This window comes from Hevea brasiliensis, chromosome 9 (genome assembly GCF_030052815.1).
Source record: "Hevea brasiliensis isolate MT/VB/25A 57/8 chromosome 9, ASM3005281v1, whole genome shotgun sequence".
Lineage (NCBI taxonomy): Eukaryota > Viridiplantae > Streptophyta > Magnoliopsida > Malpighiales > Euphorbiaceae > Hevea > Hevea brasiliensis.
Genome location: NC_079501.1, coordinates 16,649,006 through 16,676,720, shown reverse-complemented (window position 1 = coordinate 16,676,720; position 27,715 = coordinate 16,649,006). Strand labels below are relative to the sequence as shown.

The following is a 27,715-nucleotide window of genomic DNA, read 5'->3' as shown; positions in this document are numbered from 1 at the left end:
TATATATATACACACACACACATAGGACATAAAGGGTTGATAATGATACAAACTCAAACTTAAATCACAACCATAAATAAGTGTATTAATTTATCGGATTTTTTTAATAAAAAAAATTTGAAACATGAAATTCATAAAATTAATAACCTATTAATTAATATGGTACCAAAATGGTGATAATAAATAAATAAATAAAAGAAGCTATTATATAAGATTGGAAAAAGGCATATATTACAATTAAAAGAATTATGATTTCTTTACATAGTTTTATTTATTTATTTCGCGGGAAAAATGGCAAGAGCATGAAATGAAACCGTTGGATTATTGTGGGGTCAAAACTATGGGTGTTATGTTGGGAATTGGAATGAACGGAGCGGCTCTGCAAGAAACAGCTATGGCTAAAAACAGCAAAAATGGTAATCGAGACTTGGTCAAGAAGATCAAAAAGCCAAAAATTGTCCATTCTTATCGCTTCGTGCGCGCCTCACTCTCTTTTTGCCCCTCACTATTTGTATCCTCTCCCCCCCTTTCCCTTTCCCTTGCGGAGGTACTCTCTCTTTCTCTCTTCTCCTTCTCCTTCTCTCAACCTTTCATTCCTATTTTGTGGATTGTCCTCAATTTTTCATCTGCATTGTGCATTTGCAGGCATTGGGCTAGGGCTCTAGTTGTGGCATTCTGGCATGAGTGCTTGATTTTACTGCACTTTTTCTGTGTCGCCAATTAAAACCCACAAAAAAAAAAAAAAAGGTTTTTATACTTCCCACCATATGGTCACTGTCTCTGGTCCTCTATCTCCCACACCAGGTTTTCTTTTTTTGTTTTTCATTCCCATGTGCTTTTGTGCACCATTTGATACATGGGTAGTTTTAAATTTTGTTTTTTTGGCTTTGCAGTACCTGAGATGGAGCTTAGTGGGGATGAGAAAAAAGCAAGGATTGAATCCTTGAAACAGAAAGCCATCAATGCCTCCAATAAATTTCGGAATTCTTTGACCAGAAAGGGTAGGAGAAGTAGCAAAGTGATGTCCATTGAAATTGAGGATGTCCATGACGCAGAGGAGTTGAAGGTGGTTGATGCTTTCCGCCAAATACTTGTGTTGGAGGAACTCCTACCCGCAGCACATGATGATTATCATTTGATGCTCAGGTTTCTATCCTTGTTCAAATTGACTTGATACATATAGTTTATTAGACCATGAACTTATTATCTTCTAAATACTATAGGTTTTTGAGGGCAAGGAAATTCGATATTGAGAAAACAAAGCAGATGTGGTCTGATATGCTTCAGTGGAGGAAGGAATTTGGTGCTGACACTGTTATGGAGGTATTGATCTTAGAAATGGATGGTTTTGAATTTGGATTTCTGTCATTTATTTGATTTTATTTTTATTACTATACTACTATGGATTTTTATTTTCCAAATATGGCCCTGTCTGTTGTTTAATTTTTATTTTACTTGAAGGATTTTGAATTCAAAGAAATCGATGAAGTCATGCAACATTATCCTCAAGGGCATCATGGTGTAGATAAGGATGGAAGGCCTGTGTATATTGAAAGGCTAGGTCAAGTAGATCCCAACAAGCTATTGCAAGTTACAACCATGGACCGCTATGTCAAATACCATGTACAGGAGTTTGAGAGAACTTTTGTTGTCAAGTTTCCAGCTTGTTCACTTGCAGCGAAGAAGCACATTGATCAAAGTACAACCATCTTGGATGTCCAAGGAGTGGTATGTGGAACTATAAAATTGATATCAGTTTATTAAATAATGGCTACAATCTCATATAGAAATGTAATTTAGGCATTTATTGTAAAGGATCTTTCAAATGACCATTTAAATTATCCGCACTGTCCAAAATGATAATAGGCACTAGAAAGTTCTTTAGGTTGCATGACCTTGGCATTTGTCTTCCTTTTTCCTCCACTTCGTCACCATAGAATGACTGTTTCATTAATTTTATTCTTAAATTAATATCACAGGGCCTCAAAAATTTTAACAAAGCAGCAAGGGATCTTATAACCCGCCTTCAGAAGATTGATGGTGACAACTACCCTGAGGTACTAACTCTCTTTGATGTCTTAAACTGTGAGGCTAGAACTTGTTGGTTTGTCTCTCTCTATTGCTGTTTTTACAGTTATGACATAATTGTGATGCCATGTCAATTGCTGCCTTCTTTAGACCTTGAATCGCATGTTCATCATCAATGCTGGTTCTGGATTCAGAATGCTGTGGAACACTATTAAGTCTTTCCTTGACCCTAAGACTACAGCAAAGATCCATGTAAGTGTATTCTTATAGTGTATCACTAGAATTTATATAGGTCAAATAACTAACTAGGAAAGAATATTATCGACCAGGTTCTTGGCAATAAATATCAGAGCAAGTTACTTGAGATCATTGATGCCAGGTATTATATAAAATCTTTTTCATGTTTCTTTGTTGTCCGTCTTATAATTGTACGCCTGTTTTTTTCAAGTTATGAGCCTTGTTGTATCAAATGCCCACATGTGCCCTTTTTTTTTCTCCTTTGTCTGTTTAGACATACTTATGTGTCTTTTTGTTTTCCTCTCTTTGCCGGCTTGCCTTTGTACCAGTGAGTTGCCAGAGTTTTTGGGAGGTACCTGCACTTGTGCTGATCTAGGAGGCTGCATGCGTTCTGATAAGGGCCCTTGGAAAGACCCAGAGATAATGAAGGTGATCTGCAATTATTTTGATATTCATTTGTCTTCTCACTAGATTTTGATTGATTATCTCATTTGGTTTATTCTTGAATTGTAGTCTTATTTGTTTCATCACCTTGCAGATGGTTCAAAATGGTGATCATAAATGTTCAAAGAGAAGTGTGTCTCAAAATCCTGAGGAGAAGATAACTTCTGAGGATGACGCTACATGCTCGAAGGTCTTTTTTATTAAACATACAATTCTCTCACTCTTTCTCCAAGTGGATAGGCTGCTTATCTTAATTCTCTGAATTGTGTCCTTCTTTAATGGTTTTTGCCACTTCTTTTTAACCACCTGGCTTACTTCATATGTAATGTACCCAGGGAAATGACTCTTCCATGGTGGGGTCAGCTCTCAATATTTCAAGTGACCCTTTAGAGTATGCACAAGTTGCTCCTATCCTTGCACAAGTAAGTTTAGCAGTCTCCTTGGAAATCTTGTCAACTACAGAAATTTTGGAACTTCTGAATTTCTGAGTCAGTTAATTGGTAAAGCTGCAAAACTGGCTTACACCATTAAATAGTTATTTTTAACATTGCTGCTTTAAATAATCTGATAGGCTTGGAGCAAATGAAATTCATTTAGTGGTATGATGAATCATCCAAGTTGAATAAATAATAGTGTTATAAGCAAATATTAATTTGGGATTTATAATCAACAATGTACCAAAATTTTCTGCTTTTCCCTTAAAATCTTTTATTTTTTGTTGGTGCATGAGAGATCATAAAGTGGTAAGACTGCATAGAAACTCTTTGGCAGTTTGGCCCCAGAAAGCATTCCAAATGTTATGAGTTTGACTATTTCTTCCTCTCTACAATGTGGAGCATCAGTTCTAATGACTTCTTTGTCTTCACATATTCCTTTTGCCCAGGTTTCTTCAAAGTTTGAGAATTATGGTCCTATAATTGAGAAGACTGTGGATATGACTTGGAAAAAATTGGCAGAAGATGATAAGTACGCTCTTTCTAAAGGTGCACTGCCCACTTATTTAATTGCATACATAACTCTTCAAGTCATTTTTTGGCTTGTGTTTTACCTTTTCTTTTCAATGACATCCCTCAAAAATTTTTGATCAGTGGTTGCAGGAGCAACTAGAGAGACATAGTCATTTTTCTGAGATTACATCTAATGATTCCTTTCAAGGATTTTCTAGAAAGGAAGAATATTTGGCATGCTTTTAATTTAGTTTGATGACTTGCAGTATGACAAATATTGAGAAAAGCAACACTCGGGTGCAGAAGAAGTGTCAGGGTCTCTTGTATTTTGGAGACCATTACTTTTTAGTTGGTAAAGAAAATGGAAGGACATTTGTCAGCAGTTTTATCCATTGTTGTATGAACTAGACCAGGCCAGCCAGTTGGACCAATTTAACCGAAGTTGATTAGTCTCATTTAAGTATAAAACCCTCACCATTTTTTGTTATAATCGAGGTTGATCCTTGTGAACTGATTGGCTAACTGGCCAATCGGTCAACCCAATTAAATTTAAACGGGTTAATCAGGTCACTTAAAAAAAAATTTTTGGAATCAACTGCCAAGGGGACTCAAACCTGTTACCAATGAGCTATTTCCAACTAAATTGAGGCTCAGCTTTGTGTATTTCCCTTCATAAATATAAATTTTATATACATAAACTTAGATCTATTAAATTATTATATAAACTAATCAAAATTATATTAATTTAAAAGAACCAATGGCTATCAACTTGTGATAATTATAAAAAAAAAATTAAGATTTATTCATTTTGATATAAATAAATAATGATTTTAATAATTTATTTTAATAGTATGTTAACTTGAATTATTGAATTATTTTTATATGTTATAAATTTTGCATAATAAAAAATGCAATTTTTTTTATTTATTATGCTATAAAATTGTAGCAGGTGAAAATTTATTTTTTTATCAATATAAACAAAATTTATTATTATGGAACGTTTATTCTAAAAATGTCAAATTAATTATTATAATAATATATTATTGCTATTTTAAAAGATCATTAATTTTATAATATGTAATTAATATTTATTTAATAATATATTGTTAACCTTAAATCTTGATCCTCTTTCGCCTATTCATTGACTGTACAGAGTTTAGAAAATTTGGTTTTATCCTTACTCTTGCTGAAAAATATTATTTGTTTTTAAGAAATCACAATATGGAGATTTTCCTTAATTTCAGACCGTTAAATGTCATAACCCAGTTCATGATTTGCACCAAAATCAAAGGGATCCTGTTTATTGAAGCCTAAGAAATTTTGGGTTATACCCTTCCTCCATACGAGAAAACATCTGTCTTTCTTCTTCTTTTCTAGATGCAAATAATATATTCTAGGTTTCTGTAACTTGCAGCAGCAGAAGTTTACACCAAATATGATGGTTGCAAGGTTCCTGAAGGGATGGGCTCTCCAATTTTTACCGGTGTCATGGCTTTTGTTATGGGCATTGTCACCATGATTAAAGTAACACGCAACATGCCCAAGAAGACCATCTACTCTAGTCCTGGATACTGTGTTGAGACAGAGGTTAAAGGCCGGGCAAACCAGCCACTTGAATCTACTATCTCTAGTGCAGATTACAAGACTCTCATCAAACGCATGGCTGAATTGGAAGAGAGAGTGAAGGTTCTGAGTACGAAACCCTCTATGACACCTGAGAAGGAGGAGATGTTGAATGCTGCTATAAGCCGGGTTGATACCTTGGAGCAAGAACTTATGGCAACCAAGAAGGTACTTGTTTCCATGAATTTCTTGTGTCGAATTGAACTCAATGGTGGTAAAACCTAACTTGTCATAATGCATAACATTAACTTGCTTTCTGCAATTTTGTTTAAGACAATCATTACGTTTTGATTTTGCTTCAGAAGAGAAAAAATATCAGTTGTGTTTCAGTTTGGTGCAACAGTTATCCCTTTTCAGTTTTTATGCCTTCCTTTGACCTTGGTAATATATTAATGACAACAAATGTTCTTGTGCTCATTGTTGGGCATGGAGAGTTTTTTCATGATGAAAAATCAAAGGCCGATGTATTTTCACAAGGATTCTTCTACAAGTTCTAGCTGCTATTTTGGCCCGGACAATTTTTGAAGAAGCAACCACTTAATTGTTTGATTAAGAATATTGAAAGAAAAGGAGTTTCATCAATTCATATAAAAATTATTTTGCCTCATTCTCTGTTTAATTGTTTGTCGTGCCTGGCAAATTGACGCGGTGAATGGAAAAATATTCATTTTTCTTTTATCTGATATTGCTTTCTTGTCATCAGTAACTGCTGCTTCTCTCTGTAGCTCTAAGATTCATTCATAAAATTCTTTACAACATAGAAATAGAACTAGAAAACTGAAAAACTTGAGTAGGACTGCAGGAGTTCTGATTTCCTTCAATTACTCTTCCTTGTTCAGGCTCTGGAGGACTCACTTTCTCGACAAGAGGAGCTCGTGGCTTACATTGAGAAGAAGAAGAAGAAGAAGAAGCTGGTATGTAAACTGCTACCATCATAACATTGCTCAAAATTTGCGGTCATTAGTACTAGGATTAATTTAAGGTAGTATCTCATTTGCAATATTCTTTGGCTTGTCAAGCAGTTCACCTGGTAAAGGAAGAGCTCTGGATTCTTAAGAGTTGCAAAGAGAAATGTCGGTGAGCTGATTTTCTGTTTTCCAGTCTTGTTTAAGGTTTCTTGTACAAAATAGAAATCAAAGGTTTTGTTCGGAAGTATGATTTCCTTCCACATTTATCTGCAATATAATTAAATTCTCGCATCTTACAGATGTATTCCAATTGTTAATAGAAATTATTGAGATTCTATTTAAAGGTTTATACATGTTCCACTGATGGTGACCAATTAAACAGATTCTCTGAGCATTGGCTCAGTTATCAGCAGCATGACACAGAAGATCAGCAGGCAGTATTTTTCAGAAACAAAATTATAAAATTAAGAATTATTTCCCAAGAAAATGGATAACACACCAGAAAATTAAAATTTCACATAGAGAACCTTTCTCCTGATACAAGCTTGAGGCTAGCTATTAATTATGAGGCCTTGAACTTTCATAATTTCAGCATTATTTTTTCTTATATGCAATTTTCTTGTTCATCAAAATTCAAATTCCACCACTGTAACCATTGAAGAATGAGACGGTACAAGGAATAACCCCCTATTTGAAAGATCTCTCTTTGATTGTCCATTCCCATCTTCCTCTATCGAACTTTGTAAATAACAAGAAGTTGATAGCTTAAAAGCATATTAATGAAAGAAATACAAAATAATGTCTACAATTTCTTTTATTACAAAAAAAAAAAAATGGTTGCTAATGAGTAAACCAAAACCCATTTATAGAAGGGAAAGAAAAAAACATTTATTAAGCATCCAAAGAGACTTACAAAACATGGGAAGAAGAATTTCTTACCACTTGCATTGTTCTAGCTAGTTGGCTTGTTGTTTGATGAGTTCATGTAACCGCTCAACACCTTACAAAACCCATTTATAAATATTATTTTTTTTATTTATAGCAGTATTTAGAAGTTGAGAGTGTGGTTAATGAAAAATTAATTCTTATAACTTTTAAAAGTTGAAAAAATATTTTGGTCAAAATAAATTTTATTTTTAGTTTTTGTCAATTTTAATAAAAAATTTTTAATTATTTGACGTTCTTTTATTTTTCAAATTGTTTATCAGTTTTCTTCATCATAATTTTATTTTTAAAATATCAATAAATTAATAAGGAAATAACATTAATTAGAAAAAAATATTAAATTAAACTTTTAATATTTAGGGTGTAAGCAGTACAAAGATGCCATACCTATAAAGGAAAAGAAAGTCTATATATGGGAGAGGAAGGGCTTATGCATAGAAGGATATTATTGGAATTAAAATGGAAATAAATGTATTTATTAATGAGAAAGGCTATAAAAAAAGAATAAAGGCGTTTGAGAAGAGGACAAGGCGTGCGCTGGTCATCAATTGGGGACTCTGCCTTTTTTTTTTTTAAGTTCAACATGCGTAATCATATATTTATTTTTCAATGTCTTTTTTTTTTTAATTTTCTATTATATTTCACTATCCTATTCTTTTTTATACAAAAAGCTGCCCATGATTTTACTTTTTTAGATTAAAAAAAAAATACATCCTACAATTTAAAGTTGATTATAAAATTTTTCTTAAATAAAGAAAAATTATGAATTTCTCTTATAAAAAAGTTCATGAATTTCTTTTATAATAAAAAAAAATTTCTTAAATCAATTTTATACACTGAAAATTAAGTCAACAAAATCTCACCATTATGGCAACATGATATTTGGTGAAACCCAAAATTAAGAAGAAAATACAAGTGGCGGCTGCTTGGTCTGCATTGACCTAGGGCTACCATCACGTCTTTGTTTTTTATATAAATAAAAGTAATGGGAAAACTTAAACCACAAGAGTGGCTGTAGTTTAGTGGTAAGAATTTCACGTTGTGGCCGTGAAGACCTGGGCTCGAATCCCAGCAGCCACAATTATTTTCTCTATTATGGGCTCCATTTGGGTTTTGTTTTCTCTCTTTTTGGGTTTTTTTTTTATTATTATTAAAAAAATATATATTTCCTTTGGTAATTATTTTGAATCAATTTGGATATAAATAGTTTTATTCTCTGAGGGAACCTTTGAGGAAACTTGCATTGAAACTGTTGTCAATGAAATTCTCTTCCCTTTTGTGCGCTACTTCAGAAGATGAAATTATAGCAACTTATTCACAATATTTCAAAAATTCAAAGGGGAATTAATATTAATATCCAAAATTTACTCAGTAGGGCAAAAATCAAACCCTTTTCCCAATTATATCACTGCCTTATTTGCATTTTATTCAAAATTATTCTTACCGAAAGTCACATCATTCTTATTTGCAGAATTTATGTATGTGTGTGTGTTGTTGCCTTTTTCAATTTGAGCTTTAATTCATTCCACGCCAAGATTTTCTAAGGATTCATGGCTCATCCTCTAGCAATTCTTCTTGTTTGGTATTTCTATATACTTTTTCCTAAATCAAAATACAACAAATTACACCTGATATAACGTCTAGTTATCCTGGTGGCATCCTCAATTCCTCAGTACCCACCTTGTTTAGCAAACAAAAGAAATGTGCTCTGAAAACCCTGGTAAATGGAGGTTCACATGGGTGACCCAATCTCACGTCCCAAACCTCAAACTATTCCTATTCGATTCCCACACAAAACCTTCAATTTCTTTGCAAAGACCTCAAGGTCCGGCTAAATCTCCTACAATCTCAACTTCTTTTGACCTGGATTGGAGAAGATACCGAGAAGGTCTCGCTTAGGGTTCCGATTCCTAAGGTTCTGATCGACCCTGATTCTCCGGTGAGTTTTAGAGCTCTCGATGATCACATTGAAGTTAAGCTTGTGTTGCTTCTCCCTGTTGATCATCTCATATTTTCCAACTTCAGTTTGAGCGATGACAGAGAGAATAATGAGGTTTTGGATTCAGTAAAACCACTCAATACGGACTCTGCTAAGCTAATGTTATTGGTCATTTTATTTATGGTCGCTTAGTATTTGGGTTTTGCTTTTCTGAGATTATGCTCTGTTAAATTCATGCAAATGCTTTTATAAAGAACAAGAAAGTGAAATTTTTTGCTGGTTTTTCTTTCTTTCTTTTTTTTTTTTTTTTGTGATGTTTCTGGTTATTTTGTCTTTAACATGGTTACGGTTATTGCTGAGCAAGTGCGTTAATGTGTCATGAGTTGATGCCAGTGGAATCACCATGTTTACTTGTTACTTATCTTGCTTGTTTGGTTCAGATTTGAAGAGTTTTCCTTTGATGGAAGGAGTGCATTTTTACTGCAGAAGTTGTTAAACTAGATTGACTAGAAGTTGCATCAGGTAAAACGCTTTTTCATGTTTATTGCAGTTAATGTCATCAACTTCTATTTTTGTTGTTTTGCCTGATTACGCATATTTCTGAGAGTGTTCATTTTATGCTTCTTTGAGTAGTTTAACTTGCACTTAAGTATTTGACATCACTTTAATATTTACTTTCATCTTTTCGTATTCTTAAAATTTCAGTTCATATGTAGACATTTCATGGAAATGCCATCAGTTAACTGGAGAGAGTGGCTGACAATTGGTTTGGAGCTTGCTGTTGTTCATTTGAGTGAGAAGCTGGTGAATAGGTTTGCATTTGCTTATACATGTGCAAAGTGCATTTTCTTGTTAAATTCTACAGCTGTTATTCTTTCCAGGGATGATTTTGTAGGATGTAAATTTACTGACTGGGATGGAATTCAAAAGCACGAGCCAGATAGAATTTTGCTGGTGACAATGGTTTAAGTGAAGGTGCGATGCCAGATTTTGGATCTAGTTTGAGAAGATATGCCAGTTGTGTGATAGTCATTGCGAGAGAGTGGATGCTAATGGGACTTTGAGGTCTTTGCATCTCAATTTTAATAACCATGCTGAGAACATCAAATGTAAAGGGAGGAAGAACCCACTGCGAATGGATTATTTTCTGTGCCATCAGCATCAGATCTCTCTGAAAATGTAGCATTGAAACTTGGATGTTGCCATTCTACATATTATGCTCAAGATTATGTTGAAGTAAGCACACACAAGGTGTCAAAGCTTTCCTTAGCAGACCAAACAAAGAATAAAGCTGTGAAGGCCATGGAAAATCGGAGATCTTTTCTAAATGGTTTTCTTGGAGATGTTTTTATGGCTAGATCCTATAATCTTTCTATGGATATTGAGTGGAAGCAATTTGTTTGCCCTCAGTGTTCAACTGTTCTTGGAGCTTATCCTTGTGCTGATGGTGATATCCCTGTAGATGATGGAGATAGATTTTAAAAATCCCATTTCTTCCTGTTCTGTCTATTAAACTATTTAACAATCTGCAGGGTGTCAGAAGATTGGGTGACAAAGAATCTAGCACATGAAGTTTTCATGTTGCCGAGTCTAATAGAAGAATCGACTGAAAAAATCACATCCATGAAGGATCTACTTCCACCTTCTTCTACTTTCTTGCGGGATTTATCCCTGTGATTCATGCTGAGGTAATGCTTAGCCATATCAATGGAAGTACTCATACAGAGCTAAGTAAGAGGGGATGGAAAAATGATTATGTGGGCCATGAGCTCACAACCGTTATTTATTTCAATTGATTAACGTTATTTTCTTTCAATTTTATGTCTTACTATGACTTGTCATTGGTGATAATTGTTAAAAATAATTTATTGTAGTTAATAGACTAGTAAGTATATATTTAAAAAGATTGATTCATTTAAACAATTATTTTGTTGAACATATGATTTTTTATCAATCAACTCTTAAAGGATTGATTAATGGATACAATAGTCGAATTAGCTCTAGCTAATTTGACTGATACAGTTTTCAATAATAAAGTAAAAGAAAAGTTAAAACATTTAATTGTTTAAATTAATTTTTAATAAAATTAAAAAAGGAATATTTATTTTTTTTTTTTTCAGCTAAAAGCTAAATTGTCTCTCAATTATAGGTGGAAATAAATTTTTAGCTCTGAAATTATTATTGATTTGAATCAAGTCATTCAACTCTTACGAATTTTATTAAGGAAAAATTTTCTACACGGTATCAGGTGAGAATCCTAAAATTGACAGAAGTTTTTATTCAATTTCCACTCCTCCTTCCCCGAATATAAATTTCTTATTTGAAGAAAAGCAAGCCATATCATTTATAAGCCATATCCTAAAATTGATCAGTATATCAACTTGCATTTCATCAATCATCACAAACAAAACGATTGAAACCCCATCATCACCTCATTTTTTCTGCTTTCTTTCTACGAGTGAAAAATCCTAATGCACCAACATCATTTAAAATTTAAATACCTCTTCAAATCCACATCTATTCCAATATTTTTCTTTTTCTTTTGGGAAACAAAAATGAAGAAAAATTATCAATCTTAAAGAATTTCAAAACTATAATGAACATTACTTTTGGAAGAAATGTACGTCCTTCTCGGATAATTACACATTCTATCGTTGAAAAACAATTATATCTTCCACTTGCAATCATGTCCCAAGATGAGGTCCATTTTGGTTGCTGTAATTCCCAAATCTTTTAGAGACCCCAGCATCTGATAAGGTGTCCCACACCTGCAAATTTTGGTAAAAAGTATCTAAGTATCTACTGCAAAATTCTATATACCAGATATAAAATGCGTTAAAACCATTTACACAAGGGATTTTGCACTCACTTCCAGTTTGCCCTTTGAACCCCCTACAGCAAGCAAGAAAGGGCTGTCCTCTGAGAAGGAAATGGAAAAGACGGCTCCCTAAGAACATTCAGAACATAGCGTGACAATCCAACTTGTGAATTTCCAAAACAATTAGGGCCAAGAAGAAACACAAGAACACATACTGCTTTAGGATTCTTTGATGCTACACATGATGGTTGGTTGTTCGACAAATCCCAAAGTTTTACCTGTTCAAAATAAGCAGTAGCATTAAAAACTACATTAAGCTTTTCTAAACTACCAGCTGAATGGAGGCCTGCAAAAGAAACGATAAAGCTACCATTTTATCTGTAGATCCAGTTGCAAGAAGCTGTCAAAAAACAAAAGGGCAAAGTTAATTTAAAATACCCAATCAGAAATGAGGTTCAATTTCAAAACAGAGCTACCTACATTAGGAACAAAAGGATTATAGGAGACTGTGCAAACAGCACTGTCATGTGCATGGAGCGTAAAACTTGGCTTTGAATCGGATGATGAATCAGACTTCACAGCCCGGATATCAAAACCTTGGACAGTACCATCTTCAAGACTCACCTAAAAAACAGTTGAGTCTTTAAGTTCATTTTAGTGCATAAACAATCAAAAACTAATTGTATCCATTACAAACTCAATGCACAGCCTGGCTCTCTTTGCTTACAAGAACCACAGGAACTCAAACCTGCAGTATGACAACCCTAAATGAAAGGAAGAAGAACACACCACAAATGAGTGATTACTGTGGGGATCCCATGCCAAGCTTTCAACGTCAGCTGTAACTGACCACTTAAAACCAGGATGTGTGGGAATCCTCCCATCCTTCTGCAATGAATAAGAGCATTGCAATCAAAACAGAGTTCTCTTCAAAGCAAATAATAGAACATAACTTTCCAACATCTAATTAGTCACTTGAAAAAAAAAATCTCATTTCTGAGTTCTAGTAACAACCTATTTTAGACAGCAGAGTATGCACAACTTTTTATTACCATGACTACTGAATGATCAAAAGATCCACTGAGAAGAACTTGTGGTTCATGATGATTCCATGCAACCGCTTGAACCTGTAAGGAGTAGCATGAAGAAAAAATTTGTAACCCACATCTGAAAAAACTGTATCAAAATAGCCAGAAGTCTGTCCATACAATAAAGATCAACTAAGATTATATCATGAAAGAATCTTGCAGGAGACATTCCAAAAATGCCCACTTTTAATAGTGTCTCTCTCCAATATATTGGAAGATATATAATTTATATGTTGGCTGCAGAACAGGGTTAATTTTCTTCACTTTATGCTCATTGTTTAACACTGTAACTTTGAACAGTGGTTGCATGTCCAATTATACAATCACATGCAGGTTAGCTAATGATGGTTGCAGATCTCACAGCACATAGATGCAAGCATCAATTCTGTACCTGAGTTGGGAACTATGACGGGTGAGTAATTTCTCGAAGAGTATAAGACAAGGAAAACAAATGAATCTAGCAAAGCACATAATTCCAATATATTACCAAAACAACATACAATAAAAAGATGTTATATTCCTACCTTGTCTGTATGATGCTCCAAGGTAATATCACACTTTCCAGTAGCCACATCCCAAATTTTGACTTGTCTGTCAGCACTAGCACTGGCAATAATATTCCTGCACTGATTTCTTTTTTTCATTAGCTACCAGAGAAATAAATTCAGAATTAGCATACCAGAGTAGCAATAATAGAACTGGATAAACCAGAAATGTTTATTATTCAACAAACCTGAACTGTTTGTTCCAAGCAAGGCCAAGTACAGAATCGGTGTGACTTCCTTCTTTGTAGTTGGTTAACGTCTAACACAAAAATTTGCAGAATTAGTAAATGAAGCAAGTAGAAAATAAAAGAGGGCTTGTTCATCAAGTCCACAATTCAACGACTATTTTTTAACGTCATTACTACTGCAAGAGATGGAATGGCAGTATCAGCAAATGCTTGAGAGTAGAAATGAACTGAACAAGGGCCAATAGAAATGAACCAAAATTTGGCCATTTCCATTATCTTTTCATGTTGGATTCTAATCAATATGCGAATAAGAATTCAATTAATAGCCCAATTGCAGCAACCATTTTACTACTTGACAAGTCTCAGACCCTAAGTAAACAGTAAACTGATACATAATTTCTTTAAGATGATCCATTGTCCAAAATTATAAATAAATAAATTATAAAAAAGTCATTTAACATTCTTACAAAGGTATCAACCCTTGTTACAACCTAGCTTGTTCTGAAAATCAACAGTCCAAATTGACTAAGCATAAAATGAGATAAATTGGAAATTTACAGGTATCCAATTCAATATAAAGTTAATGAAAATAAGCAGGAATTGTTCAGAACATCCACAAGTAGGAAATTGCAAAGATAAATTCTTACTCTAATACAAAAGTGATGGGCTTTCGGTGGATAATTGTTCAGATTAATTCATGGATCTCCACTGGATTTAATTGGATGATCAAGAACACCCAAACAAGTAAGTTCATTATCTGTCCCATTGAAAGCATTTTGAAATGCTACCATGAAAACAGGATTCATGTGTAAATAAAGTTAAGCAACGTCCATGGTGAAGCAGAACATAAAACAAAGAAGCATATTATTATATTTACGATATCTTCTATGCATTTTGCAATATTTAACCTAGATAATCAAAATCAAAAGATTAAAATTGTAATAAAATTTAGTTGCAGACCTTATTTCCTTTCTTCTTCTTCTTCTTCTTCTCAACAATTCCCCCCAAAACAACAGATGGCTGCACTTCATCAATCTGAGAAAAGGAAGCTATAAGAGACTTTGCAACAATATATCCATTAAAGACTTATTAAACTTTTAGTTTTATGAGATACATGATCCACATACAATGTTGAGGTCCCATATTTCAATTGAAGGGTCCATTGAACCCACAGCTATAAAATTTCCTGCAAAGACAAACAAATCATACATCAGTAGAACAACTGCTAAAACATCACTAAGGTATAATACAAACTCAGATTCAGCTATTTTTAATTTAAAACAAATAAAACTATAAATGCCTAAGATAGGAACACAATAAAGAAGTATGGATGCTATATGACAGTGTACAAGTTATCATACCTTTTTCTTCCTCCTTAAGTGGACAATCAAGCCACGCTGTACAAAGGGGAAATGCTGACAGGACAATATCATGGTGAACATACATGTTTGAATCACCATCATCTGATTCCTCAAGTATCCAAACCTGCTCATACATGATGAGTACTTGATCACAGAAAGAGAGACTGAGAGAAATCTCAAACTAAAGTTACATACCTCAAGGTGACTGAATTCATCCTCATTACGTGCACAAACTATTACTGCATCCTTTGGTTTAATGGTCATGTCCTCAAGCTCTTCAGAATCATCATCCTGCAAAACACTTGTCCTACCATTAGAAGCAGAAGATTAAAAAATGCAAGCCAAAATATGAGAAAGTAGTCAAACTTACATCCTTATCCTTTAGATAGGGGTCCATATCATTGCTTGGGTAGTAAAGATCCCCAAGTCCTGTGCTGAATAGCTCAATGCCTAAGATTCACAGATGCACCATTAGTTGTATGCCCATTATGACGTTAATTTTTTAAGGTAGTCCCAGAATATCAATTGATATGAACAAAACAGTTGTCCAATAATATAAACTACAGTTCATATATTTAAAGATGATATAATCAGCACTAATCAACATTCAACAATTTAACAGTCAATCCTAACCCTCCAACTAGACCAAAATAGTGACCACCCCAACCAAAACACCCCCCCCCCCCCCCACCCCCTTCACCCCCCAAGACCTCTCCATTTCCCAAAAACATAAACAGACAAATAATAAGTAAATAATAGATAAGAAAGAGAAGCAGATACATTCCCAATATACCTTCATCCTCATCATCATAACGTTCCATGTCAAGTTCCTTGAGGCCATCAGCTATATCATCAAATTTGGTGGCTGAATTGTTATTTTTGGGTGTTCTACCAAGAGCTTCTGCTACAGCTAATGCATGGGTTGCTTCATCAGTCTGCTTGGCAGTATCAACATCCATATCTTCGTCATCTGCCTCACTACCACTATCTTCACTGCACAAATCAAGAGTGTGCATAAAAAAATTGACCATAGAATTTGATAATTTCCTATGAAATACTCTCCAAAAAAGCAGATTAAACGCAAACAGAAACAAGTACCGTCTCTCTAAAGCACCGGCCTTTATAATCTGTTCAATTTCCTCCTTGGACGGCGGGTCCGCCACTGCTGGTACAGACTTGGAAACACCTTTGGGCACCCATGAAACTGCGGCTATCATCCTTGCTAAAACTAAATCGAATTGTGAGGTGAGGAGATTTATTGTGGTTTTTTGAACTAAAGAGACTTAAGGAACGAAACAGGGCAGCTACCTCCAATCTAAGATGTCTTATGCTAAAACCCTAAACCTAGGATGGACACGCGCTCAGTCCTTTTTTTTTTTTTATACAACGGAAAGAAACACGTGCCCAAATCTCCTTGCAATTCGCTTCTACCGAGCTTATGGCTGTTTAATAAAAAAATAATAAATTATTTTTAAATTACTTCAATTTTAAATATATTTAACTCTACTTAAAAATTTCCCACTGCAGCCTGTAAGGTCTACAGTAATAATAGAAGGCACAGGTCGATATTGTCCTCTACTATAGAATTGTGAAACATTCAAAAAATTTATTAAGGTTGTATCTTAATCTCATCGTATTAAAATTTTTTCTTCTTTTATTTTATTTATAAATATAAATATAAATAAATATAAATATATATACCTACTATATATATGGTTTTTTTTTATTTTTTTACTTTTTATAACATTAATTTACGGCATTGTGGTGATAGGATGATTAGCGTGGTGGCAATGTTTGAGATGACCGAATTTTTATTTTTATATTAAATAAATTTTCCTTTTAAGAAAAAGTTTAAGAAAAAGTGTTTCTTATTTTAAAAATTAATTACAAATGCTAAATAAATATTATTTTTAATTTTATTTTAAAATAAAAAATAAGTACTTTTAATTTTAGCAACTAACCCAAAACGGCACCTTATTTTATACATCAAGTGCATTAAAATTAATCTTCAAATATTTCGCACAATATAAAAGAACCCTTAATTAACATAATTATGCAAGATAATTTTTTATTATTTACTTTCTTATTTAGGAAGATAGAAAGTAAATTCTCTTATCATGGCTGAATTGAAAGGGCAGAGATAAATAAATTGGCTAAAATCAATCATAAAATATGAAGATTATATTATTTAAATTTGAATTAATTATTACTAAAAAAATTAAAACTAATCAAATGTGAAACTCTTTATACTCCTAAGTGATAATCAGGTATTTAGTTGACGCTTTAAACTTGAAAATCTCTAAGATCTGAACTTGAATGCATTAACAAGTAGCAACACTAGGAAACTAAACTGAATAAAGCTAAGCTAACACACTCTAATGCCATATCACTGAAAGGTGAAGGTAAATGAATGAAGAGTTGAACAGTCGATTAGGTGTGAACATTGAGCTTATTTAAGACTGAATTGACTATTGCTAAAAGATTATTTCTAGAGCCTTGATACTAAGAGACCCATAAAAATTCATTTATTGACGCTATGCTACTTTTCAGAATGAGTGTTTATTTTATGGTAAATAATGTTATGCTCTAATTAGCCTTTATTATATAATTCTTCACAACTATTTTTAATGTTCGGAATTGCTATTATGTAATATGTCCACGTTTCAAGGTTAGGCATTTTAATCTTTACTGTGTTCTCATGAGTATAATAATAATAATAATAATAATAATAATAATATAATTATAGGATGATTTTAAAAAAAAATACGCTTCAATTCTAAATTTAAAGAATTAAACTGGAATTAAATATTTAGTTTCATAGTAAAAGATTGAAGTATGAGCCTTGATTAATAAATTTTATGAATATAGAAGCAATTAATTAATTTTCAAATTAAATAAAGCAAAAGTACCACATCGATTAATAATTATAAGAATAGTTTTGTGTCCAACTAAGCATGTAAGCATTCTCAAGAAAACAGTCGAGTTAATATAATTAATTAGGTTAAAAGAAAGTCATTAATTAGCATTATTTCTCCTATAAAATATAAAATAAATGTTTGAAATTAGTTTTTCTCACAAATTAATGATCAGTTTGATATTGTGGTATTAAATGTTGAGAGTGTATAATATATACAAATTCTACTCAATATTCACACCAGTACACCAAGCGAGTATTAGATCTGTTTGATTTAATATGATAATCGATGTTAAGTGTTTGATAAAATCATATTTAACTATTGCTATTGATATGTGAAATGGCTAATAAGAATATATATATATATATATTATATAATTTATTTTATTATTGAAATAAATATAAAATTATAAATTTATTATATTATGTTATTTATTTTATTATTAAATTAAATAGATAATTATTAAATTAATATATTATATTATTTATTATATTATTAAAATAAATATATAATTATTAATTTATTATATTTTATCATTTATTTTATTATTAAAATAAAAAAATAATTAAATTTTTTAAAAAATAATTAAATAACTTTAAAAATATAGATAAAATAATAAAGTAATTATTATTATTGATAAAGAAAAAACTTATAATTAATTTTAATTTTTTAGATATAAATAAATATTTTATATTTTATATTATTAATAAAAAATATTTTAACAAAGTTAAAAAATATTAATTAAAATGTTAAAATTATAAATGAAAAATATAAAAGTATTAATAATATTAATTTTTAAGTTAAATAAAAAAAATAATATGATTAAAATAAAAAATAAAATCAAATTAGTTATCAGTTGAAAAACAGTCCTAAAAATAAAGCTGATACAAACTGTAACTGATTGGTACTATATTAATTACTCATAAGCTATTAGTTTTATTTTTTTTTAACTTACACCTATTTGAGTGTCTATCAATTATCGACTGCACCCAATAGGTAAACCAAATACTTCATTAATTTTATATAGAAACGAATGGCTATCGTTGTCGACACCCAGATTTATAATTACAGTGCTCCAACGATATAAGAGCTTGTCATATTAATAATTAAGCTTCCACACACACACACATTGAAGAATCTAATTTTCAAAATAAAATGGTAAATTAGAAAGCTAAATCACTCTTATCCCTAGGGTTACCTCGCTGAAATCTATCTTCAACGCATTAGATCACAGATATTTGCTCCTGATAACAAGAATATACTGTTTTATGATTCATGAACCTAATGATCTAGCAAGCATAGTCACAGGATGTCAAGACTAAGATCGAACAACTTTCCAATCATATTCACCGTATGTTGCAATATCTTCCCATACCTTCACCGATAGCTCCAACTATATAAACAGGTGTCGAAGATGACTCATCCAAGTATGTACATAATTTACAGCTCTTTCTAAAGACGGGGTAAAGGACAACAGAGAAAAGACTTTAGCCACAATTACAGATTTCTATCATTGGAGACTATTAGTTGCTCACCTCTTTAGGTTGTTGATTTTTGGACGGAGTAGCCTTGCAATGCTGCTTGCGCTTGGTAGACAACCATGTCCTGCATTGAGAGGTAAAAAGGTGATGTTCAAAATGTCATGGATGTGGATGGCCTTTAGATTTATGCAGCACTTCCTTCAGCACTGCGGCAATTCTGTGTGCCATTTGATGTTCCAAAAACATTTCTTTGACCCTCTCATATCCTCTCTTCCCCATTGTAAGCCTCCTCTCAACATGAGTGGCAAGTTTGACTATGTTCTTTGCAAGGGGGGTTATCCCATCTTTTCCAACAGGGTGCAATAAACCTGTAGTCGCATTCACAACAATCTCTGAGGTGCCACCTGCTGCTGTTCCCTGAAAAGAAAGTTTCCACAATCAGCAGTTGCAGTTGACATCAAAATCCAGCTGTAGGGTACAGAAAACACAATAACATAAAAACCCGTGTATATTTATAGTAAGAAATCAAAGGATCACTTCAAAAGCCTAACCAACACAGGCAACTGAAACGCCATGGCTTCTATGGTTATTCTCCCAAAGCATTCTCCCCTTGCCTACATGAATAAACACAGAGTTACAAAATATTCATGAAAAATCTTCAGTTCAAATAAATTCTTAGAAGAGCACATGTAATTTTAAATAAAATGCTAAAAGCAATTCAAAGAACAAAACAAACCAAGAAAATCTTATGCCTAAGATGATACTTTGAATATCTATATAAAACAAGCTAGAGTGAAGAAAACATTTAAAGGCTTTATATATTATTGTTGGAACTATTAATGAGAAAAACAATTTTTTAAATATATTAGTTAGAAAGTATTAAAAATTGATTTTAAAATTAAATTTGATATATTTTAGTCATAAAAACACCAAAATAATAAAACGAAATTTTTTCAAACTGTTTTTTTTCATAATCATCTACAATGATTTTTTATTTTTCTGAAAAGCTTTTTTCTTGGCCATGAACCTCGCTGTCAACCGGAATGACTCACATGGGACTGCTTCAGCTTTAGCAAAATGGAACTTTCACATTCTATAAGATGGATTAACTACATCAAAACATTTCCTAAGATAATTTATGGCTAAATATATTCAACCCTGTTTTCAAGCATCCAAGAATTTGGGGAAGAGGGCTAGGTTTATTCTTTGCAAGATTGAAAGAGGAACATCTCAGATGCCCAACAATCAAAAATGGAAAACTACAAACAATAGAAGGAGCATAAGAAATGAAGAACGCACATTCAGGGCAAAAGACGGGCACAAATAAAGAAACAGAAGCACAGAAAATAATTAAATGACTATATTGGATGCTTAGTTATAAAAGGTGTATGGTGCAATGCACAAAAGGCCCGAGCCTTGTGCCTCAACCCACTAAAGACGGGGTGAATGGTACATAAAAGGTGCATCTCAACAATTTTTTTTTTTTTTTAACGTTCTTCCATTCTTTACTATTGTTATTCCTGCCCATTTCTACCCCTTTTTTTCACTTCTATTCCAGCCCCCGCCCCTCTACTATTCTCAGTCCCCTTCTTTTTTTTTAAAGGAAAAAAATATTTGGACCACGTTTTCATGATCCTTTTTCACCCTTTTTTCTTTTATTCACCTTGACTTTTGTTATAGATGCTTTGGTTGTTGATTAATATCTTAGGTCACATGAATGCACACTAGTTAATTTGTTTGTTAGACAGAAAGAATTGCAAATAGGGAAAAAAAAGTTACTTTTAATTCTGAAATTAGAGAAAAAATTTATTTAAATTCTATAATTGGGGAAAAAAAATAAGAAAAGAAAGATAACTAAGAAATTAGAACAGCATGTATATGAATAGTATTATGACTCACATTTTTTTCTTTTATTTTTTTTACATGTGTTTCTATAGTGAATTTATGTGAACTCTTGGATTTCAAAAGCAATGCTACTATAATTCTAAAGTTTCTGTGTTATTAACATGGGTAGTTGTCTTACATATGAATAATTTTCTTATTTTATTTGTTTTGAGCCTCCCCTCTCTCAAACAAGCGCACGCAACTTGTGCCTCTAGTTACTATGATTGGATGTTCAATATAAAATACAAATATTAGAAAAGGAATGCTTCAAGCACCAAGAAACTACCTGAGAATTCTGAACAAGAACATCAACAGCTGCTAGATAGGGAGCTATAGTAACAGTTTTGTTTACAAAGTGAACACGATCTTGAATCTTTTTTTGCATCACATAATTCCGTAATTCTGCCTCAAACTTGGTCTGAGCAGTCATGTCACTGCCCACAATTACTGCATGCATCGATGGCACCTTCAGCTTCTTCACTTGGATCAACTCCAAGCTCTCATAGAAGGAACGCAAAAATAGATCCTGGCCTTTTCCACGTGAAACACCTGCAATCATATGGTCCTCCAGTAGTTAAGAAATACATAGGGGAAGACTGGGTAGTGTTTATCTATATATATATATATATATATATATATATATATTTACTTCCCAATGTAACAAAAAAGAAAAGGTAGCTATGATACCAGAGGATATAATAATTAAAAAATTTCAAGTTTATGAAGTAAAAAACATACAGGACAACATCTTTTATCATCTTCTATCACTTGAGTAGACACAATTGGATTATTCATTTTAATTACATAAGTAACTTCGTCAAAAGGAAAGCAGACATTGAGTTGAAAGGAAAACATATGGTCTCATTAACATGAAAGCCATACTGTTAATTATGGCAAAGAGTAAATCTTCATCTCGTACTCCAAGAGACTCCCGAATATGTTCACGCAAAACCCTTTTTGCCACACCATCTTCAGCAACCTCCATAAGTTCTTTGCTATTTCCAAGGTGAACAACATAGGTCTCAGGCATTTTAATCCTGCAGAAAAAAGATAAAAATTACCAGAAACGAAAAGAAATCTGTTACACGAAGTTATAGAAATAAGTAAAAAGTTTTTTAGTACATTTAAATTGCGACCCAAATTGGAAAATAAAGAAATGCATTACAAATTGTCCAACCTTTGTAATTGTCCAAACCAGCATACATTAAGGGACCAAACCAGCAAGAAATGACCTAGGAAAACCTATTAATGGAAGTCAAGGGTCTCTTCATTGAGCAAGAGGGAAAAGAAAATCATCAAACTTTAACTAAAGAGCATTTCTTGAGAACTAAAATGCAGATAGAACACCAAAAAATAGGAAAAAAGATAACCTCTTCCCTTATGACTAACATAAGGGCCAAGAATAATAGAAAGATCAAAGCAAAGCAATGTTACATTACTCAGCTGACAATTAAAACCTATTATTCCGTTTATTCTAACTCAATTCCTTTTCATTGATACTACAAACAACCAATCTCGGCGTTCAAAAGAATAATGTTCGAGTGTAAAAAAAAAATTGCAAATTTTTCCCTCCTTATCAACAAATAAGTTCACTAAAATTACCAAGTGGACGCAACATAATTATACTACTATCCAAGAGAAATCTATCACTTTTTTCTTCACCACAGCAATTGCATTAGATGGCAACTGCAAATTATATCACTCTCCTCATTAAATCCTCCTCTTTCAATCTCCCTCAGCAACCCAAACACAAAGCACAAGCAGACACACATAATTAATAATCTATTCTATGCTCACCAGACTTGTTCTGAGAGGCTTCAGTTTCATATTGATGATTGAAAGAGTTTTAACTCTCACTCTCTCAAGCCAATCTCCGCTGCACCAACCCCCCACAAGCAACACACACCCCCCCCCCCCCCCCCCACCGCCCCTCGCCCTGCGCTTCTTTCCCTTCTTCCTTCCTCCTCTTCTTTCTCATTATCAATGCCAATCGGAAGGTAAGATGCACAACCAAGAGCAATAAACACATGTTCGGCAATCGCTCATCGGGACTCTAACCTTAAAGCTTGATGGCTGCTTTTTGAGCTCACCGCAAATGAAGGCTTTCTTCATTGCAGTGTCTCCAAAAAAGTTTTCTTAAAAAAATTGGTGGTTGCATGTGTATGCTGGTTCTCTTGATGGAAGTAAACTTCTTTGGTGGCTGCTTTTTAGCCACAATCTTCATGACGATGGTGTACTTCCTTATTTTATTATTATTATTTTTTAAATCAAATCAATGATTGGACATGTATTTGCTAATCTGATGGAAGTAGATCAAGGTGATAATGTTTGTATTTCTACTTTGATTAATATTGATTAAGCTAATGGTGCCTCTTACGATTCTGAATTAATGGAAACTGGACCTGTTTTGGACACCCTTTGTCCCAAAAAAAAAAACCCACAGAAACATAAAGTTTTCTGGTTTTTAAGAAACAATAAATCAAAATGGTCATAAATACAACCATATATTTTGTTGTACAAAACAGGCAATTTAGTTGAGCTCATTCTTAGGCTTGATAACTCAAGCAATCAAGAGTAAAGGCTTTTTCTTTTTTTTAATTTTTACGCAAGGAGTAACAATCTTTTTAAGACAATAAACACAGGTATACTTTCATTTCATCATCTCAACATCACTCACACCACATATTGCAGCCCGAATGGAAGTTCCTAAACTAAAGGCATACGAAAGGTATTTATAGCAGCATTGAATATTGATTCTCATTGCTATGCATGTGCCTTGAATAATTAAACCTTAAATTGTAAAGAAGCATATCAAGGAAATAAATTTTTAAACCATACAGAAGAGAACATCTGAAAATCATATGCCAAATAAGAATAAAACTATAGAAGTGATAATAAGTACACAAAAGATTCATAAATGCAGATAAAAAAAATCTACCTCAAACGTTCTTGAGTCCTATTTTTCCAGTATTCTGCTGTCACATGTGAATCAATCATAGCACCAGCAACCAAAGGCAGGTGCTTGACATAGTCCAATTTAAAATAATGCCCTCGCATTTCATGAATCCACCATAACACTTTTGAGAGAACACGAGGAACGTTTTCCTTCAGAGCAGCATCCAGCCATTTCCCAGCAACAGCAGTATTCAAAACAACCATATCAGCTTTAAGAGCAGTATCTATAGCTTCTTGGCCTTTTGCAGACAATACCTACATATGTGTATTGCAGCTTAATCAAAAGCTTTCAGAAAAGTTACAGAACCTTTTTTACAAACTTTCATTGACAGTGGGCAACATAAGCAGAAGAGTAAAGACAAGCAGGCCAGATTAATATCATATAATATGTAAACTCAATAAAGATAGCTACATGAACATTTGCCAAAATAATTAGCATAGCTGAAACAGAAAGAACTTTCAATTGAGATATTTTAGAATAGATAACATGCAAAATTATATATGAAATCTTGTGCTAGAGTTAAAAGCACAACTTCTCTGATAAACATGCACACAGACTGAAATTTCCGATGAATTAAAATAAAAATACCTGTACTCCTCGGACTAGCATCTTTTGCTCTAAATTGTATATCACCTCATCAGTTTCTGAACGTTTCTGGATGGTAACCCAAAAAACTTTGGCACCAACACCTCTTAGTAGAAAAGCTAATTCCATTAATAACAATGGTCCACCTGAAAAAATACATAGAAATTTAGCAAAACATCATGGAAAGCTTTAAAAACGATTAGTATGAAACAACTATGAGGAAGGGGAATTTATGGGGTTTTTTCTTTCCCTTTTCTTTTTTTTTTTTTTTTTTTGGGGGGTGGGGGGAGAGGGGAGGAATCAAAGAGAGAGAGAGTCTGTAATGGAGAAACTGAAAGATACATAAATACTTGCTTGCTACCTCAAGTCTAATCTTTGGATAGAAGAGTTTCACATGTTGACCTTTACAGACTTCAACAAACTTTAATTACATTGTAAATACCAAATTCATGGAAGCAAGTGAATAGCAGCTTGATAGACACAAGTGCCATAAGGACCAATTTCCAGAAATGCTCCTCTAGCAAAACACAATATAGTTTGAGCTGTATATATTTTACCAAAAATTACTTCTAAGGCTAAACTGTAATTTTCATTATTAGAGATAGGAAAACCTCAAGATATTTTCTCAATTGTAATCACCATCACAAATTACGGACACCAAACAGTTTTGGTATACAAGTGTTATTTTTTATTTTTTGCCATACAAAATTTGTATTAATTCTTGTCAGATTATTCACTCAATACACTTGTCACGAAAAGGATACAGTATTGTTAAAACGTCGCATGCCACACTATTAATAATTTTTGGAACATGGCAGTGTCAATAGCGCATCCAACTGGAAAAATTAAAAAGTGCATACTTCGAAATGCTATACGAAAACTGATAAGCTAATTCCAGCAGAAATAGATAAATAATGGTACATATCAAACACATAATCACCAAATATTCAGTATTCAGAAACAACAGCTTCAAATTGATGAGCAATTCAGCCAACTCATTATCATCCTTATAACAAATATGTGCAATACTGAAAGTTTCCTTTTAGCGAATTAGGTGTATGACTTGCTTTCCTTTAAGAAAGGTGGCCTTAATCCATGTATTAAAAATGCGTCCATTACAAGAATCAAAGTCCACAAAATGGAAAGATATGGCAATGCACAGAAGCATTTTTCTAATTTTCAAGATTTCCACTGTTTTGCATCAATGGGAGTAAAATTAATTGGAATACTATGAATTGTAATCATTTTCATTCCAAAATTACACCAAAAATAAGGAGATAAACAAATGTTATACAGCAACAAAGCAACTTGCTTTTCAAGTCTTCCTTGCACCAAACCAGATATAACAATGAATGATTGCATAGCTTAAACCACTTACTATAAGATACCGGCTTTAAGAATTAATTCATCCACAAATCAGCACAAGATTTCAATCTCAAATTTTCATTATTTAACAGAACCAAACATGAAAATGCATTCAATTCCCCATTTAAAGTACTGAATTAAAATTGGAAAGCTCGAATGCCAAATGATAAAAATTAAGAATTAAAAAAGCATAAAAAAGAATACCAGACAGAGAGAGCTCATGCGAGACCAAGAGAACGTGCTTGGACTTCATGAAAGTGAGAGGATTAGGAGGCAGCTTGATAGGCGAAGCAGTGACGGAGGAGCGAGTAGGTTTCTGAACAAGTTCGAAGCGGCGATCGCAGGAATCGAAAGCGGCTTTGATGAGGAAAGCGATGACGGTGGAGATGGAGAGCATGAGAAGGAGAGCAAAGAGACATCGCTTCTGCAAAGGGAGGCACCCGACGGGGTGTTTGGCCATTCCTTGATGTTCTTGGTGTTGTTGGAGTTGTGGTTGAAAGGTATGGATTCAGCAGTTCCGGCATTTTAGGGGATGGAGGAGTAAGGAAGAGGTGGGATTTGTGAACATTTGGCTACTTGAAGAGGACACATGTAAGGAGATTTTAAGGGTTTGTTTTAGAATTTGGTAAATTCACCTTGCGAGTGTAGATTTGGGCTTCTTGGCTTTGCTTTGCTTTTCCTTTCCTGTTTGCCTTGGCGTCTGAGAATAAGAGTTCAGCAACTTTAGCTTTCTCCATTTCTTTTCTTTGCAGCATTCATTCATCCATTTTCACACCGACTCCTCACTTTACTTGCATTCATTTACTACTCCTACTCTACTACTTTTTTTAGCAGATTTTCAATTTTTGTTTTGAAAGCAGTGGGCTTAGCCACAGCCCGTTCAGTTCAAGGCGGCGGATCCGTCATGCTAGTCTCGGTTTTGCTAATAAAGTTGTTGCAAATGACAACAGAGGCTTCGAGCACCCGATCTCACTTAACGAAATTCGTTTTTTAATATAATTCATATTTAAACGTCACATTTCACACGTAATAAATTAAAAATAATTAATTTTAAATTAAAAGAAAATTTTCTTGAATTTCTTTTTTTCAGATATAATTAAATTTTAATTTTTTTAATACAAATAACTTTTATTTTTTAATGAATGCACACATATATACCTCTATTAAAATTTATTTAGTATTCTCGTTAAATTAAGAATTTAAATCTTATTCTCTTAATGAGTTACAATCGCTTAATAATAAGCTCTAATCTAAATGGAGGGCCTCCTTGATCTAAACTTTTAAAATTAAAATATTTATTTAATATAAAAATATAATTTTAATAATAATTTAATGAAAAATATTTTAAATAAAGGTAAAATTTAAATTTTTAAAAATAAAATATATTAAATAAATTTTAATATATATATTTGTTATCTTAGAAAAATTAAATATCTTTTACGTTAAAGAAATTATTAG

The 27,715-nt window shown here is 32.8% G+C and overlaps 3 protein-coding genes, 1 long non-coding RNA gene and 1 other non-coding gene across 8 annotated transcripts; 3 read left to right on the top strand and 2 right to left on the bottom strand.

The window, feature by feature from the left end:
• Positions 1 to 341: 341 nt before the first annotated feature.
• LOC110647930 (phosphatidylinositol/phosphatidylcholine transfer protein SFH12) lies at positions 342 to 6,534 on the top strand. 4 transcript variants are annotated; one of them, XM_058153180.1, is made up of 15 exons: positions 343 to 547; positions 646 to 804; positions 894 to 1,146; positions 1,224 to 1,323; positions 1,462 to 1,728; positions 1,980 to 2,057; positions 2,179 to 2,280; positions 2,358 to 2,407; positions 2,595 to 2,694; positions 2,804 to 2,899; positions 3,045 to 3,131; positions 3,593 to 3,692; positions 5,071 to 5,447; positions 6,119 to 6,193; positions 6,302 to 6,534. In XM_058153180.1, exons 2-15 carry the CDS (start codon positions 768 to 770, stop codon positions 6,311 to 6,313), a joined length of 1,734 nt encoding a protein of 577 aa, XP_058009163.1. In that variant the 5' UTR covers positions 343 to 547; positions 646 to 767; the 3' UTR covers positions 6,314 to 6,534. The 4 variants fall into 4 exon arrangements, with proteins under 4 accessions (XP_058009164.1, XP_058009163.1, XP_058009162.1 ...); XM_058153179.1 differs by having other exon boundaries at positions 6,299 to 6,534; XM_058153181.1 differs by lacking the exon at positions 646 to 804 and having other exon boundaries at positions 342 to 547; positions 6,299 to 6,534.
• Positions 6,535 to 8,140: 1,606 nt separating this feature from the next.
• On the top strand, positions 8,141 to 8,212 carry TRNAH-GUG (transfer RNA histidin (anticodon GUG)). The gene has a single exon. It is a non-coding gene; the product is annotated as a tRNA-His (tRNA).
• A 154-nt stretch (positions 8,213 to 8,366) lies between these two features.
• Positions 8,367 to 10,994, top strand: LOC110647931 (uncharacterized). Its single transcript, XR_002493477.2, has 3 exons — positions 8,367 to 9,071; positions 9,512 to 9,593; positions 9,777 to 10,994. It is a non-coding gene; the product is annotated as an uncharacterized LOC110647931 (long non-coding RNA).
• Positions 10,995 to 11,543: 549 nt separating this feature from the next.
• Positions 11,544 to 16,471, bottom strand: LOC110647934 (uncharacterized WD repeat-containing protein C17D11.16). The gene is made up of 16 exons (XM_021801980.2): positions 16,170 to 16,471; positions 15,865 to 16,064; positions 15,442 to 15,521; positions 15,267 to 15,362; positions 15,072 to 15,195; positions 14,838 to 14,896; positions 14,671 to 14,745; positions 13,711 to 13,781; positions 13,502 to 13,598; positions 12,942 to 13,016; positions 12,679 to 12,777; positions 12,370 to 12,513; positions 12,260 to 12,289; positions 12,105 to 12,167; positions 11,941 to 12,018; positions 11,544 to 11,839 (listed from the first exon to the last, which is right to left on the bottom strand). The coding sequence occupies exons 1-16, from the start codon at positions 16,286 to 16,288 to the stop codon at positions 11,756 to 11,758; spliced, it is 1,494 nt and encodes a 497-aa protein (XP_021657672.2). The 5' UTR covers positions 16,289 to 16,471; the 3' UTR covers positions 11,544 to 11,755.
• Positions 16,472 to 19,180: 2,709 nt separating this feature from the next.
• LOC110647933 (uncharacterized) lies at positions 19,181 to 27,218 on the bottom strand. Its single transcript, XM_021801978.2, has 7 exons — positions 26,462 to 27,218; positions 24,896 to 25,038; positions 24,290 to 24,561; positions 22,234 to 22,388; positions 21,638 to 21,900; positions 20,019 to 20,081; positions 19,181 to 19,884 (listed from the first exon to the last, which is right to left on the bottom strand). The coding sequence occupies exons 1-7, from the start codon at positions 26,715 to 26,717 to the stop codon at positions 19,627 to 19,629; spliced, it is 1,410 nt and encodes a 469-aa protein (XP_021657670.2). The 5' UTR covers positions 26,718 to 27,218; the 3' UTR covers positions 19,181 to 19,626.
• Between the last annotated feature and the right edge of the window lie 497 nt (positions 27,219 to 27,715).

What these genes read in the sequence shown, in the direction of transcription:
- LOC110647934 (XM_021801980.2), bottom strand. Translation starts at nt 16,288, where the DNA reads ATGATAGCCGCAGTTTCATGGGTGCCCAAAGGTGTTTCCAAGTCTGTA. An exon ending in GCCGGTGCTTTAGAGAGACG is followed by an intron (nt 16,065 to 16,169) that starts GTACTTGTTTCT and finishes TGATTTGTGCAG; the next exon opens with TGAAGATAGTGGTAGTGAGG. An exon ending in TTATGATGATGAGGATGAAG is followed by an intron (nt 15,522 to 15,864) that starts GTATATTGGGAA and finishes TGTGAATCTTAG; the next exon opens with GCATTGAGCTATTCAGCACA.
- LOC110647930 (XM_058153179.1), top strand. Translation starts at nt 768, where the DNA reads ATGGTCACTGTCTCTGGTCCTCTATCTCCCACACCAG. An exon ending in ATGACGCTACATGCTCGAAG is followed by an intron (nt 2,900 to 3,044) that starts GTCTTTTTTATT and finishes TAATGTACCCAG; the next exon opens with GGAAATGACTCTTCCATGGT. An exon ending in TAAGTACGCTCTTTCTAAAG is followed by an intron (nt 3,693 to 5,070) that starts GTGCACTGCCCA and finishes TGTAACTTGCAG; the next exon opens with CAGCAGAAGTTTACACCAAA.
- LOC110647933 (XM_021801978.2), bottom strand. Translation starts at nt 26,717, where the DNA reads ATGGCCAAACACCCCGTCGGGTGCCTCCCTTTGCAGAAGCGATGTCTC. An exon ending in TGCTAGTCCGAGGAGTACAG is followed by an intron (nt 24,562 to 24,895) that starts GTATTTTTATTT and finishes ACACATATGTAG; the next exon opens with GTATTGTCTGCAAAAGGCCA. An exon ending in ACTCTTTGCCATAATTAACA is followed by an intron (nt 21,901 to 22,233) that starts GTATGGCTTTCA and finishes ATATGATTGCAG; the next exon opens with GTGTTTCACGTGGAAAAGGC.